This window comes from Dromaius novaehollandiae, chromosome 1 (genome assembly GCF_036370855.1).
Source record: "Dromaius novaehollandiae isolate bDroNov1 chromosome 1, bDroNov1.hap1, whole genome shotgun sequence".
NCBI classification, from domain to species: domain Eukaryota; kingdom Metazoa; phylum Chordata; class Aves; order Casuariiformes; family Dromaiidae; genus Dromaius; species Dromaius novaehollandiae.
Genome location: NC_088098.1, coordinates 23,483,548 through 23,498,064, shown reverse-complemented (window position 1 = coordinate 23,498,064; position 14,517 = coordinate 23,483,548). Strand labels below are relative to the sequence as shown.

At 55.3% G+C, this 14,517-nt stretch overlaps 2 protein-coding genes and 1 long non-coding RNA gene across 3 annotated transcripts; all 3 read right to left on the bottom strand.

Moving 5' to 3' along the window:
• LOC135327247 (ankyrin repeat domain-containing protein 7-like) lies at positions 1–4,116 on the bottom strand. Its single transcript, XM_064505398.1, has 6 exons — positions 3,681–4,116; positions 2,305–2,419; positions 1,889–2,062; positions 1,689–1,795; positions 809–946; positions 1–268 (listed from the first exon to the last, which is right to left on the bottom strand). The coding sequence occupies exons 1-6, from the start codon at positions 3,881–3,883 to the stop codon at positions 1–3; spliced, it is 1,005 nt and encodes a 334-aa protein (XP_064361468.1). The 5' UTR covers positions 3,884–4,116.
• Positions 4,117–8,150: 4,034 nt separating this feature from the next.
• Positions 8,151–9,435, bottom strand: LOC135327573 (uncharacterized). Its single transcript, XR_010387894.1, has 2 exons — positions 9,159–9,435; positions 8,151–8,556 (listed from the first exon to the last, which is right to left on the bottom strand). It is a non-coding gene; the product is annotated as an uncharacterized LOC135327573 (long non-coding RNA).
• A 950-nt stretch (positions 9,436–10,385) lies between these two features.
• On the bottom strand, positions 10,386–14,226 carry LOC135327246 (ankyrin repeat domain-containing protein 26-like). The gene is made up of 6 exons (XM_064505397.1): positions 14,146–14,226; positions 13,439–13,516; positions 12,736–12,848; positions 12,115–12,256; positions 11,232–11,513; positions 10,386–10,691 (listed from the first exon to the last, which is right to left on the bottom strand). The coding sequence occupies exons 3-6, from the start codon at positions 12,825–12,827 to the stop codon at positions 10,386–10,388; spliced, it is 822 nt and encodes a 273-aa protein (XP_064361467.1). The 5' UTR covers positions 12,828–12,848; positions 13,439–13,516; positions 14,146–14,226.
• Between the last annotated feature and the right edge of the window lie 291 nt (positions 14,227–14,517).

Genomic DNA, 14,517 nt, shown 5'->3' with positions numbered 1-14,517 from the left:
TCAGATGAAGTAGCACACAAAGTCAGTGCTGAACATGATAAGCTTCAACAGCACAAGCCACCAAAAGAAAAGGCCGTGGGGATTTTCCTCCTCAGCTCCTCCACGGTTAGGGATCCTACCTCCGCCAGCCAGAGCACAGGCACCCAATGCAAAGCCAGCAGCTCCTGCTCCGGGAGGCGTGCTAAGCACTGGCATGCCTCTTGTGCCGCCTGCAGAAGCTTCTCCCGCATTTTTCTTCTCTGTGCAGTCTGCCAGGTGTTGACTAACACTGTGTACAGAAAGAAAGGAAATACCGTCACTAAGAACAGCAGCATCCTTGCATACACCGCTTCTAGAATACAAATAGCCATTTATTCTCCATCCTACGCCTATTCAGAGCCAACTGGTAAGGTCGCACACACATGCTAGTTACACACACCCAGGCCCCCTTCTTTCCTGCTTCCCTCCATACAGGCTAGGAGAAAGGGAGAAGAAATGAGCTCTAGATTTGGGGTCAAGCGCTGGTCTGGGCAGGGGCTTATATACACTTCACTTGGCAAAGACACACTTTTCAGACTTTGCGTTGCTCGGACGTGAGCTCAGCATTGCAAACTTGAAACCTAACGGAGCATTTTGGGTGGAAGTCGAGGAAAATTTCCCAATTCACACTTGACACGGGAGCAACACGTACCAGAAGATTCCATCTCGCCCAGCTTCAGCAAAGGTCTCCGTGCATCACTAAACCTTGCTGCTGTTACCAAGCGTGCCCTTAAGCCAACACGCACATCCAGACAACTTAGCAACTCTGACGGTGACCTAAAGCACTTACTGAGCGTGCCCAGAAGTAGCAGCATAATCTTCTGCTGTCCGTCCCAGAATGTCTTTCTGGGAAAGATCAGCACTGTAGCCAAGAAGAACTTCTATGATGCTCATGTCCCCAGCAGAAGCAGCAAGCATAAGAGGGGTCCTAGAGCATCCAAAAGATGAGAGGAAATGTATCAGCCGATACACACGTTTCACTGCCATTACTTTCATCCCTGTTTGCTCCCCAAACAACTACTTCCCCCTTTCCCACAGGCAGAAGGAAAGCAAAGCCAACTACACGGAAGCACAGGAGAACTCGGGTCGGAAGGGGCCTCGAGACCGCTCGCAGCCAAACACCACCCCAAAGCACGCGCAGCTACGAGGCCACACCGGGTTGCTCAGCGCTTTACTCGGTCTGGTCTTCCAAGCCGCCAAGCAGGGAGGCTGCACAACCTCCTCGCGCAACCCGTTCCGACATGTCACCGTCCTCACGGCAAAGAAGATTCTCCTCACATCCACTTGGAACCTCTCTCGTCTCAATGCGCACCCGTTGTCAAAGCGAGTGTCAGGACAGAGAGACAACGCTGCCCGCGAGACAGCATTTACATACCAACTACGCCTGGGCTGTAAAAACCCGCTCCTGCCTAACAGCAATGCTGCCGAACTAACGGCAAGTTCCCTGCCTCGTGGCGACCAGACACAATGCTTTCTGGCAGTCCTCAAGGCGGAAGGCGTCCAGTGAGGCATGACAGCAGCCAAGCGCAGAGCACTTTTCAAAAGCCACGCAGAGGGAACTGCTTCTCTGTGGCTACTTGTGCCTTTTAGAGGCTCACGCCCACGCCTCTCCTCAGTCAAACTTGAAGAATACTCAGGAGACCCACACCCTGTTGTGACGAGCCCTTCACCTTTCAGGCTGATCTCGAGTGTGCACGTCAGCTCCTTTTCTAAGCAGGAACTCCACCATCTCTTTGTGATGCTCGGACACGGCAAGAGCGAGGGGCGTGTATCCCACCTGAAAGCATAAATCCCCCCCAGTTAGAAAAACACAGAGAAGTGAAGCAACTTTTGCTTTCCAAGAGACGCCTTACCCACATTCTACGCTTACCTTATTCTGCGCATCAATATGGGCATTGTGCTCCAGTAACTGCCCTGCTAGAGAGGTGTTAGGAGCAAGGGCAGCGAGGTGAAGGGCAGTGTTGCCGAGAGCATCTGCAAGATTAGGGTCGGCACCATGCGCTAGCAGAATGGCGACACATTGTTCTTGCTGGCACTGTACCGCCTGGAAACAACACCGGGAAAAAGAAACATTTCCAGCAACTACGTTTCCCTCTGTCACAACTCCCACCGCTTGCCAACCTCAGAAAACAAGAACGCGGTCAAAGATTAGGTACCGGATGCCTATTCGGCACCAAGCACAACGCGATCTCCACCCATACCCAGGTCACGAATCACCCAAGAGATGGATCGCTCAGTGCTTAACTTCTAAGTCCTACCTACAACAGCATCACATACTCCACGTACCTTCATCAGTGGCGATCTCTCAAAATTATCACGAGGATTGAGCTTGCACTTCCTCTCTACTAAGTACGAAACAACCTCCGCATGTCCATTAGCGCAAGCAAGATGCAGAGGTGTCCTAGAAAGTAAATATATTACATTAACACAGACAGAGAGAAAGCTGAAGAGACCGCTCCTGCCTATGTCACGTGTGTAGGGCCACTGCTTTCCGGTTCCAAAAAACAAGCTTAGAAAAAGTTTCTCATCCCTTCAGCAATGACGGCAGTTGCACGCCCAAAGGCAGAGACCGGCTAGGAAACATCCACCTCACCCCCCCCACTCGTTTATGAAGACGACGTTCACTCCGCTCCGCACCCGGCTCCCTGCAGACGCAGTCCTGCGCCCAGGCACAGGATTCTTCCCGCACAGCCTCAGGCTGCCGCTCTGAAACTGCTGCCCTCCATCCCTCTGCCCAGGCAACTGGCCGCTGCCTCCAGCAGCACTACGCACACCGCCCAGCAAGGACGACCAAGGCTCGGGCGCCTTAAGCCTGCGGCAAGGGAACCTCGAGCTTCCGCCAGCATCGCTCACGTGACAACACCGTGCCAGAGGCTAAGGAGATGGGTTGCAGGACACCATCACATCAGCCCCGCGCTGTGCTTTTCGGGAATTCGTGCCTTCTCTCCTTCCCCCGAGCTTACTACTGCAGCAAACACGAGGACGCGCTCACTCCCAAGGGCCCTCGGCAACACCTGGCAAACCAGAGAGCAGAAACCTTCCCCCTCGACCCTGTCATGCCGACAGCAGCAGAGCAGCCCTCTGTCTTGCCCCCAGCTGTGACTGCCCTTCTCACACAGCGTCCACCCCGAGGGAGCACGACTGCCTTTCCACCAGCCCTCACCAGCTGAAGGAAACGGCACTTCCTGCCTTCCTTCCAGGCAAAGCCGTGCCGTGCTGTGCCGCGCCTGGAAGACAGGAGGCCCTTCAAACTGCCAAACGCCTCAGCTCAAACCACCGCAGCCGACGCGGCTACGAAGGATCCCGCGAGCACCTCGAGAGGGCTGCTGCCACGCAGGCAGCACAGGCGACGCTGCGGGAGAGGCCGCTCGCAAAACCTGCCCCCTCGTTTCCGCCCTCCTCAGCCTCGCCTCGCCTCGCCTCGCCCAGCAAAGGAGACCTCTCTGCCGGCAGCACGGGCCCGCCGCAGCCTCGCAGCTGCGCCGGCGCCTCCGGGCACGCGGCCGGGCCGCCGCCGCCGCCGCCGCCGCCCCCTCCGCCCGCCGCCGCGGCCACAGCCGGCACCGCCGCCGCGGCCCGGCCCTCGCGGCCGCCCCTCGCGCCGCCCCCACGCTCGCGGCACCGCCCAGAGCCCGGCCCGCGGGCGCCACCGCCCCCCTCACCGCTTCGCCTGGTCCCGCCCGTTGAGGCCGGGTCTCAGCAGCCACCGTGGCCGCCGCACCTGCGCCAGGTCGCCGCTGGCGGCCGCGCGGTGCAGCTTGCCCAGCTCATTCTCGCGGAGCTCGTAGGCGGCGCCCATGCAGGGCAGGGAAGCGCTGCCGCGCGCAGGCGGCCCCTTGCCGAAGAGCCCCAGGAGCCTCTTCATGCTGCAGCAGGGACGCAGACACGGACACGGCCCCGCCTCGGGCGGGGGCAGAGGAGCCGAGCCCCGGTGGGCCGCGGGGCTGGGGGCACCGGGCTCGCAGTCCCCGGGCCGGGGCCGGGGCCGGGGCCGAGGGCAGGGCGCAGCGAGGCTCCGAGAGAGGCGCCCAGCGAGGACGCGCCGGTGCTGCGGCAGCAGCGGCCACACGCTGAGGGCGCTGCCTCCAGAGGCCGATGCGCAACAGCCGCGGCGAGGGCGCTCGGGGGCGTCACAGGGCGCCGCGTGACGCCGCGGGGGCGGGGCTCCGGGCGGGCCGGCGGCGAGTCGGCGCTGCCGCCGCCTGCGGGGCGCGGCCGGGGCGGGGGGCGGCGCTGGGAGCGCCTCGCAGGGCTCCGGCGCTGGGGGTTCCCTCCCTGTAGGGGACGAGGCCCAAGTAACAGCACTGAACTCGAGCAGCTGCTCCTGGGACCAGAGCCCCAGGGAGGGTCCCAGGCTCACTCCCCTTGGCTCATTGGTGCCACTGCCCTGAGCCGACGTGTGTCTCAGCCACTCCTGAGACTGGGCTGAGAGAAGGTTCCAGAAGCCCAGGAGCTGGCACAAAAAAACAGGCGCACGTAGGAGCCCTGGGTGGGTGGTTTCTCTCTACACTGAACACTGCTGTTGGCAGGTCCAGTGCTGGATCCACAACTGGCGATTCGCTCTCGCTCTCTTGCTTGCTTTCGGGCTTGCTTTCCTTTTCACACAGTTAAGGCCACCTTGGTTCCCCATAAAGCCGCAGAGCTGAGGCAGGTATAATTGTTAGAGGACCAATGTCCGCCGAATATTTGTTCCATTAAGGTTGATGTGTATGAACGGACCTTGAGTGCCGTTTCGCCCTCAATCCATACCGAGGGGATTTGCAAACCTGGGTCACCCTCCCCCCCTTGTAGGTGGGACGTGACACTGCCCCAAGGCAGCGCCTGTGCTTGCATCCAGGCGAGGCCCCAGTAGCAGAGGACGTGCAGCCTCCTTTCCGGGTGCTGGAGGTTCACGCGCGCACAGAAACGCGCTCCCTCAGCTCTGCAGACTCGCCAGCACCCCTGCGCTTGCAGCTCCTGGCAGCGTCAGCTCGGCCTCTCAGCCTGCCCGCTGCCTGTGCCCAGAGCTGGGGCCGCCTGCTCGCTGGCCAGCCCGGCTGAAAGTCTGCTAGCGAACTGCGCACGCCCCTGTGGGCGCCCGGCGGCTCCGGGGAAATAGAAACACACTGGTCCCCGCAAAGGCTCCAGAAAGCAGGCAATGTGGTTTCTTCAAACACCTCAGCTGCTACTGCTGTTCCTCGGTTTGGGCCCTTCTTGCCAGGCTTTCACTGCTGCTCCTCCTGTTTGTAAATGGAGGCTTGGGGATTTGGGGCTCCTGGTGTTTTCTTGGTTCCTGCAGCTCCCGGCTCCCCTCTCGTAGCCGTGAAGGCAGAGACGATTGCGACAGAGCCTCCCTGAGCAGTTCTTCGCCTTGAGGAGCGGGAGAATTTGGGTGCAGCGATGCCTGGCGAGAGGGCCCTTGCCTCCGCTCTCCTGCCTTGAGGCCGCGCTTGTTTGGGCCTGGAGCGGCCTGTGACTGCTGCTCCTGCGAGGGTTTGCAGAGCGCTGCCCTTCCTGAGGCCCTGGCGCCCTTTGTCCTGGCTCCTTTGCTGCTGAGTACAGAAAACGGTGTTTAGGTTCTCCTTGTTGCCGGTGCGTTGGCAGAGGAGCCTGCTGAGCTGTTGCTGAGATGGATGAGGCTTCCCGCCGGGCTTCAGCGCTGCAATTGCAGAGTCACGGGAGGGCTGAGGTCGGGAGGGGCTGCGGGAGGTGCTCTGGGCCAGGCCCCTGCTGCAAGCAGGCTCATGCAGAGCAGGTTGCTCAGGGCTGTGTGCAGCCGGGGTTTGAGTGTCTCCGAGGATGGAGGCTCCAGCCCCTCTCTGGGCACTAACAGGCCCTGAGCAGCCTGTGCCGGGGGCTGGTTACCAGCGCTGGCCTGAACCCCAACCCAACCTGCGCTCTGACTTCCTGGCCCGACCTCGGACCTGCTGCACCAGCTCTAACTTCCCTGGCGACCGGGGCTGCCGGCTGAGCCTGGCTGCCACCGCTGAGACTGCCCTGCTCCCTCACTTGCCTACGGTGGGGCTGGGCCTTGGCTGGCGAGGCCCCTGCCCTGGTAGCCACGTCACCACCCTCAGCTCCCGGCTCCCCATCCCTGCTGGAGCAGCCGGCCCTGGCCGCTCCCGGACCACCCTCCCCGCAAAAGAAGCTTTCCTTATGTTTAAATGGAGTTTCCCCTATTTCAGTTTGTGCCCATTGCTTCCTGGCCTTTCCTGGGCACCACTGAGAAGAGCCTGGCTCTGCCTTCTTCACCACCCCCCCCACCCCAATCAGGTATTCCCACAGGGATTTATTTATACAGAGTAAGATGCCCCCGGAGCCGCCTCTTCTTCAGGCTGAGCAGGCCCAGCTCTCGCAGCCTCTCCAGGCAGGGCAGGTGCTCCAAGCCCCTGATCATCTTTGTGGCCCTTCACTGCATGTGCCACCTCATCCTCCACTTACCTTGCCTGAACTTCATCAGTTTGTCTAGGAGGATGTTAGGGGAGACAGTGCTGGCAGCCTTGCTGAAGGCAAGATAAATGCTCTCCCCTGCTCTGCCCTTGGCCAGAGAGTTTGTCGCTTTGTCGTAGAAGGCTCTCAGGTTGGTCAGGCATGGTTTCCTCCTTTGTAAAACCATGCAGGATCACCTGAAGCACGTTGCGCAGGGCCCCATCCAGATGGCTTTTGAACATCTCCAAGGATGGAGACTCCACAATCTCTCTGGGCCACCTGTTCCAGTACTCGGTCATCCTCACCGTAAAAAAGTCGTTCCTTATGTTCAGATGCAACTGTGTTTCAGTTTCTGCCCTTTGCCTCTCATCCTACCACTAGGCACCACTGAAAAAAGTCTGACCCCATCTTCCTTACACCCTCCCTTCAGATATTTATAAACATTGGTAAGATCCCGCCTCAGTCTTCTCTTCTCCAGGCAGAACAATGCCAGCTCTCGCAGCCTTTCCTCATATGAGAAAAACTCCAGGCCCATAATCATCTTAGTAGCCCTTCGCTGGACTTGCTCCAGTAGCTCCATCTCTCTCTCCTACTGCAGAGCCCAGAACGGGACACACTACGCCAGATGCAGCCTCACCCGGGATGAGGTAGAGGGGGAGAATTACCTCCCTTGACCCACTGGCAACACTCTGCCTAATGCAGCCCAGGATAACGTTGGCCTTCTTTGCGACAAGAGCACATTACCGCCTCATGGTAAATCCATGCCGACTACTCCCAGTCACCTTCTGGGCCTCCACGTCTTTGGAAAGGGCTTCCGGGAGGCTCTGCTCCATCAGCTTGCCAGGCCTCGAGGTGCCGCTGGCCCGCTTGTAGCTCCCTGGGTCCCGCTTCTTGCCCCTCTTCAAGGCAGGAGGGACAGCTGCTGTGGGCCAGGCCTCAGGAACCTCCCGCGATTGCCATGACCTCTCACACATCATCGAGAGTGGCCTCGCACTGGCAGCGCAGATGCACGCTGAAGTTGAGGAGCTGACGGGACTTTTCCCTAGCCGCACTGTAACCATCACCAGCTCCTGTTATGGCAGATGCCAGCGCTGAGGTTCAGTCCTGCTTCTGCACCTCTCGCTGACAGCCAGCGGGACAGAAGCAGGCTGGGAACCATTTGAAAACAGTTCATGTCAGAGTTTGTCAAAAGGACGACACAAAGGGAAGGCACAGACTTTCTGCACTTGCTTTTGCTTTGGAGAGAGAAAAGCAAGTGCCCAGCACTGAACAGAAGGTCAGCCTTGCCAGTCATGCTGCAGGGCAGAGAAATGTCTTCCCCCCTTTCCCCGTTGCTGACTCCACGTGGACCAGATACCCTTCCAGACTGGTGGGCTTTGCAACCTTTCACGGCTACCAGGAGCCCTCTCCCTCCCTTCTGCCTAGACCACAGGAAGCCTTGTTCTGAAAGGCAGCCGGAGTCAAGTGCCCCAGTATTAGCAAGACCTGAAGTCGAGGCCCCCGTCTTAACACACTCCTGCTTGCGGCCTCCACTGAGGAAGAGGACCCCCGCCTTGCAGCCACAGGCAGCAACAGGCCAGACTCCTGCCAGCGTTCCCCCTTTGGCAGCAGTCTGACAGCTACTATTCTGTAAGAGACACAAGCAGACGGAGCAAGAGGGTACAGCCACATGGGCAGGGCAGGCAAAGTCAGGAGGGGGAACGGAATGAAACAGAGACAGGTACTAGACTGCAAAATTTATTAAGTACCAAGTTGGAACAGAATACTTTCATTTAAATACAGCGTGTTATTATCTACACACCACTCCGTTAAGAGGCAGAAGGCACATTTCCCCAGGCTTCATTCGTCTCAGGATAACCACTCTTAGCTTTCTGGAATGGGGACTTCCTCTGCCCCAGCATCTTCTGCTGGCTCACCACTTCGGCAGGCATGAAACGGCAAACGCAGCTACTTCCAGAGCGGCTGCTCCCTAGCATTTTTGTCCAAGTCAGAGCACATCGTTTTTGGCGGAAACGGCGTGATACTCTTACATTGCCCTGGAAAGTGGCTCCTGGTCTCCGTTTTCTGAGGATCCTTCAGCAGATGCCCAGGCAGAAGCTCCAGCCGATCCAATTTTCAGTTCAGCCATTGCTGAGGAAGGGGGGGCAGCAGAGGGGGGAGAAAATGCCCTATGTTAGTGTCACAGTAGGAAAAGGTAACAAGTCCCCAAACCAAACAAACCCTATTACTCCCAGGAGACAGGCAACTCCATTCACAATGCAAACGGCTTTAATGCAACGGACTTGTGTCCGTCCAGGCAAATGCAAAGAGCTAGAAAGCAACAGCCAGCCGCTCGCTCGGAGATTAAGGACCACTGGGACAGAAGGAATTGCTCTCCGGGGCTACCTGCTTTGAAACAGGCCCAGTCACTGCAAAGCCGTGGCTCTGGAGGAACAATTAACACAAAGAGGTGGGATTATTCAGGGCACTGGGGGGGGGGGGGGGGGGGCGCGGGGTGTGTGTGTACAAGCGTGTACACTGTTTTTTCTGTTTTTCTTAAAGGCAACTGCATAAATTCTGTGCCACTATTATTTGGATAAGCAGGAAGTTTTCACATAAAGCTCTAGCTTGGAAAGCTAGTAGAAAACAGCTGTGCTTAGCACAGGAGCTTGACAGCTTTCAAGTAGTTGTGTCCAGAAACTAGGAACGGTCATCTTCCTTCACAACACTGCTAACATATCCTGACAAATTACCTTGCTCAAGTTCTTCAGCGATATTTTTGACCATTCCCGCCGCACCTGGAAGTATATACAGGATACCCTGAAGACCTCAATAGTTACATGCTTGTAGTACTAGCTTCTACAGCCTTTGGAAACCCAGCTGTAATGCAGAATAAGAACGGGAAACATCATCCCCAATACAGTACAGAGAAATTCGTTGTCCACCAAGACGCATTGTGTGGCATTAACTGCATCACAAAGCAATCGCAACTCATCAGTTTTCTCATATTCTGCTTTTTAGAAAGTACAGCAAAAAGCACAATGACTTCACAGCAACCAGGGAAGGTCAGAGATCTATCCACAAGCGCACAAGCAGCACGTTTACACTGTTGACAGCGGGTAAGGCTCGTGATGCCTGCGGTTTTTTCCATCATGATGCACGCCGGGACATCTAGAAGTGACTGTCCAAACAGAGAGCATACAGCTTCTGGGCTTAGGTAGAGAGCAAGCAGTTCAGGCTGAATCCCCGGGGGAATCACCACTAATTCTGAGACACACACAGGCTCACCTACCAACATACCGACACAGAGAAGAGCCAAAATGCTGCTTAATTTACTCATTACCAAAGGACTCAGGCCAGAACGAGCTGGCTTTCCTTGCAGCAGTCACCTCTTGACGGTTCTTTTTCAGACAGCACTGCTGACTTACTATTTACCCGCGGGGGTTGCCCGAGGGCAGTCATCCGGATCACCCTGTGAGACTCCACGAGACAACGCTCAGAGCCTAGGAACTCCACTTCAGAACATTACCGGCACGGGTACAGGTACGGTACGCCGACACGTCCTTTAAACAGGACCCTTGGTACGCAGGGGGCACCACAGCACTGCGTTAGAATTAGAGGGGCCTGAATACTTCTCAGGGATAAAACAGACGGAAGGGGAGAGCTTGCCCCTGCCTCCACTCTGTGCAAAGGAGGGAACGGATCAGGGCATTCTGTGAAGAATTATGCGCTCCCTTGTCCAACTCTTGCCATGCGGTTCCCAAGCCTCGTGATACGCTGCTCACCATTCTGTGAGGAACGTGCTGTCTCACAGACTGCTAATTCTGGGACACACGCGGACCAGAGGTATTGCCGAGGTTGCAGCATTGTGAGGGTCAGCAGTCACGTTCAGACTACTGGATTGGGTGTCCTGGAGCTAGGATGCTCATTGATGATGCTCATTTTCAGCTTAAAAGCTGAACCTAGCTTATTCATATTCTTTAAAGGTAATTCGAGAATAACATGGGTTTACAATGCCTTACCTCAGCCATATGAGCTTCCACTCGGTCTGCCACAGAGGAAGCATTGCCCACGGGGTTCGTCGTCAAAGAGCGGCTCCTGCAGCACTCGTGACGATGTGCAGCACCAGCTTCCGCAAGCCCCACATTAGCTCTGGCTCGCTGCAGGCGTTTTGTGAGAGCCAATTCATCTTCTAAATCCCTAATTCTCTGCTGCAGTCGGCCTACCGTGGAAGCTTCAGTAGCAGCTCTTATGCGTTCCACTCGGTCCTGGGTGGCTGCCTGTGTCTGAAGCAGAGCATGCAATTTCAAGCCCCAGGAGAGAAGAAGAGAACTTTCCCCCCAGTCTGTATCACACCCCCAACCGGAAGAGCACAACCTTACTCAGGGAGGCAACGGTGCCTCCTCCCTTCCCTCAACGAGGGAGGGCGAAACCCAGAAGCACCACATTACATAATCCTTTTTGTGCGGAAAGAGACACACGCACACACACTCTTAGCGCAACTTCTTTGTTTTCGGTCAAAGCTGGGACTAAGCAACCTCTGTCTCGGCAAGACACTAGTCTCCTTGCAATTCTTCTCTTAGCGCTGTTACCCGATTCCCCGGTGACCTACGTGGGTGGAGAAGATTATTCACAGGATCTCAGAGTGGTTGAGGACAACCATTCAACAAGCTCACACCCTTCAACAACCTCCTGAAGATGTGAAGAGCCCATGACCCCACAGCCCTGACGGCAGAAGCATGAAATACTGAAAAATCACAACAGGAAAGAATGAAGGAATGACAAGGCACAACTGGACCACAGATACCAGGGTGAAGTAAGTTTACCTGCAGAAAGAGATTGACTTCCTGCAGTTTTTGCCTTAGCTCTCGCCCAGCTCTTTGTTCAGCCTCCTTTTTATAGACTTCTACGTGGCTGCGATCCATCATCTTGGCCTCTAAATGACGCCTGAGGACAACCACCTCTTCTTCCAGATGCTGCTTCCTCTTGCGCAGTTTGTCACAGCTCCCATGCAGCCAAGCCAACTCTTCGCGCAAGCCTTCATTTGCTTTTTCTAGCTGCCTCGACCTTCTCCGCTCTGTCGCCAGCCAGTGGGAAAGTTCACGGACCTGTAGACAGGGAAAGGACAGACTCACTTAGCCTCAGCCTCAGACGCTCACAGGAAACCAAATATCCACAGAGCTGGACACCTTCTCCTTTCATCAGAAACAATATCTATCGGGGGGGGAGGGGGCGTTTTGGATGGACAGGGGGTGCGAGGAGTGTTACATATTTGTCACACAGTCAGGTTACTTCAGGACAGAACTCACAAGAGACACATCCTCTTCTTTCCGTGACACTGAAAGCTTCGCCAACAGTGCTCCAGAAAGGAGCTTTTCAAGCAGTGGAGGAAGAAGGCGTGTTCTTTCCAGATCAAAGCGGGAGTTTGTTTTCAAGCGCTTTCAGGAAGTACCAGGTTTCAGTAGGCCCCAAAGGTCAACTAAAACTCCGTCTTCCTCTTTGCTCCTCAGAAATTTACCTTTCCCACACCAGCACCCTGGTATTGCAACGCTTCTTCACTTACCAAAGGATTAGTTAGGCATTTTCAGGGATCACAGGGGAAATCCACTCACTTCGGAACACAGCCACCAGATCATTAACAACAGGAAACAGAATTAAATCATACAGGCTTCCAAAAACAGCAAAAAACCCGAACAAACCAAAGCTCACCTTTGTTCTTAATCTACCAACTTCGCTGCCCCTTCCAGAACGCGTGTCCTCCATTGCGCCCTGGAAATCCGACTGGGACTCACTCTCTCGCCTCTCATACGCCCTCAGTTTCTTCATAGCTCTTTCAAGAAGCCTCCTGGACCTGTGCAGCAAATTAGCACATAAAATAGGAAGCCCAGGGACAGTCAGCCTTTGCGTATACACTTAGGTAAGCAGCATGGATGGGGCTTACCTTGTTTGTAACCTGACTGACAGGCCAGGACTTATGGACCCCCCAAAAACCCAAACCCAAACCAGGGGAAAAAAAATCATTTCCCTCCCACAGATCACTTGCAGGGTCGAAATTTCCTCTGCTCCCATGGAGGTACTCCCTTGGCCTGAAAACAGAGGTGACGGACTTCTGCCTGCCCTCCCTCTCTCCCCACAACAACTGCAGGGCAGCCTGCACTTCCACCTACCTAAAACCGTACGCTCACGTACAGAAGCCACTTGCAAGATCTAACGCAAGGCTTGAAGGTGCTCACAAACTGTTACGTCCTCATAGTCTTAGGGTCAAGTTAAATAAAGCTTGACTCCCAGCCTAGTCCATACTTCTTACAAGTACTAAAAACCCATACTTACCTGTTGCATTCTTTCTGCAGTTCCATGTTTCTTCTCATTTCCTGCTCCAGTCGGGCTTCTGCTGGTCGCTTCCACTCTACCAGCTTCTTCATTGACTTGCTTTTGCTCTCACACTTTCCAAACAGAAAGAAGAAATGGCACACATAACTCAGTAATGGCATCTATAAGCATTAGGTGCAGACAGCGTTCCTCACACAGATGTTGCAGGACGTCTCTCTCTGCTAGCCCAAGGCCGCAGAACTCCAGGGGACAGAATGCCCACGTAAAGGTCAGCACTTCAGTTTTCCCACTGAACAGGCCAATACTGAGGGACAGAAACAGTTGCCTGCCAGCCCCCCCACCTCCCTCCGTCCTGTCCCCCCCCCCCCCCCCCCCCCACAAAAGGGAAGGCCACCTGCTACTAGGGGCTCACGGGGAAAAGGTGGAAAAGACCCTGAAGAACAGCTTCCTCAGTCCCTCTGCTACTAGCAGGGGGTACTTATGTAGCCACATCAGTGGAGAGCAGGGCTTCATTTAAAGCTTCAGGAGGAGCTTCAGCCATCAGCAGGCAACGGCCCTTGGAGGAGTTCACCATTACAGAACTCTTGGACGGTTTAGCTGCCCACACACACACACACACACACACACACACACACACACACACCCAACTCCCCCAAAAACCTGAAAGACTAGAAGAAGAAATTCACAGCAACCATTGATGTACCTGCTGACTTGGGTCTTCTTCCGAAAGCACGCGTCTTGTCCGTAAGCCAGTGATCAGGTCCTCCAGGCGATTATGAACCTACGGAAGCATTAAAAAAAAGCAAAAAAGGCACGCTGACACTTTCCAGACTGAAGCTCACACCTCATTTAAGGGGTATTACCAAAAAGAAGTGCCACAAACATTTCTCCATCTCCCTACTCCTTTACAATCTACCCCCAGTTCCAGTGATCCAGCAGTCTCCCTTCGTTGAGGGCTTGTCTCCACCAACTCAGACCAAGCACACCGAAAATAACACTGCCTAGCAATGTGGGATTCCTTCATTGGTTGCAGCTGCGCATCTTTGGAGTTCCTCAAGTTACTTTACAGATTTACACCTTCCAGCCAAGGAATCCATAGCCACTAAACAGGGAAGGTGCTCAGAGGCCGGGCAACGGAACTCTTGCCACAGTCCGAGGATGCCAGTTAGGGCTCGGCGACAAAGCGCTTGGCACCAAGGCAATTCCACAAGCTAACCTGCAGAATGCCTTTAAGGCAGGAAAGCCATCAGGCAGCTGCGCTTCAGGGGTAAGCACCACAACGGATCGTCTGCAGGCTGCAGGAAATGACTTCCCCTAGGCTCCCCAGGACAATCTCTTCTGAAAATTTCCCCCCCCACACACAGAGCTAGCCTCAGGAGCTCAGGAAAACAAAAGTCATGACTGGCTTACAGAGGCAGAGCCACGCAGCTCTTTCTGAAGAACTTTGATTCTAGCAGTCTGTTGCTGGACTCTGCCTTCCAGGCTGGCGTTTGCAAGTTCAAGCCTTGAAAAGAAACACAGGTCTCGTTATGGGAAGACACAAGAGCACAAATACTGACACAACAGTGGGAAATAACATCATCTAAAGCAAAAGCTTCTCTCAAAATTGTGCATTAACTTGCTGTGATGCAGCAAGGTAATCCTGTTGCTTTTACACTGTCCCAGAAAGCAAAGCCTTGCTTCACCGTGACAGTTCCTTACCGTCCCACTCGTTCTTCCAGAGGTTTTAGGCTAACAGTTCCTGAGGAGGCTTCCAGAAGGTCTTGCAGTTGCTGGGAAACA

Bases quoted from the DNA above. Each gene is read 5' to 3' on its own strand.
- LOC135327247 (XM_064505398.1), bottom strand. From the start codon at position 3,883: ATGAAGAGGCTCCTGGGGCTCTTCGGCAAGGGGCCGCCTGCGCGCGGC. The intron at 2,063-2,304 runs GTACGTGGAGTA...TGTTGTTTCCAG, and splicing joins AGAGATCGCCACTGATGAAG to GCGGTACAGTGCCAGCAAGA. The intron at 947-1,688 runs GTGAAGGGCTCG...TGGATGCTCTAG, and splicing joins ACTCGAGATCAGCCTGAAAG to GACCCCTCTTATGCTTGCTG.
- LOC135327246 (XM_064505397.1), bottom strand. From the start codon at position 12,827: ATGAAGAAGCTGGTAGAGTGGAAGCGACCAGCAGAAGCCCGACTGGAG. The intron at 12,257-12,735 runs GTAAGTATGGGT...TTTGCTGCACAG, and splicing joins CTGCAGAAAGAATGCAACAG to GTCCAGGAGGCTTCTTGAAA. The intron at 11,514-12,114 runs GTGAGCTTTGGT...CCCTGTCTACAG, and splicing joins TTGGTAGATTAAGAACAAAG to GTCCGTGAACTTTCCCACTG.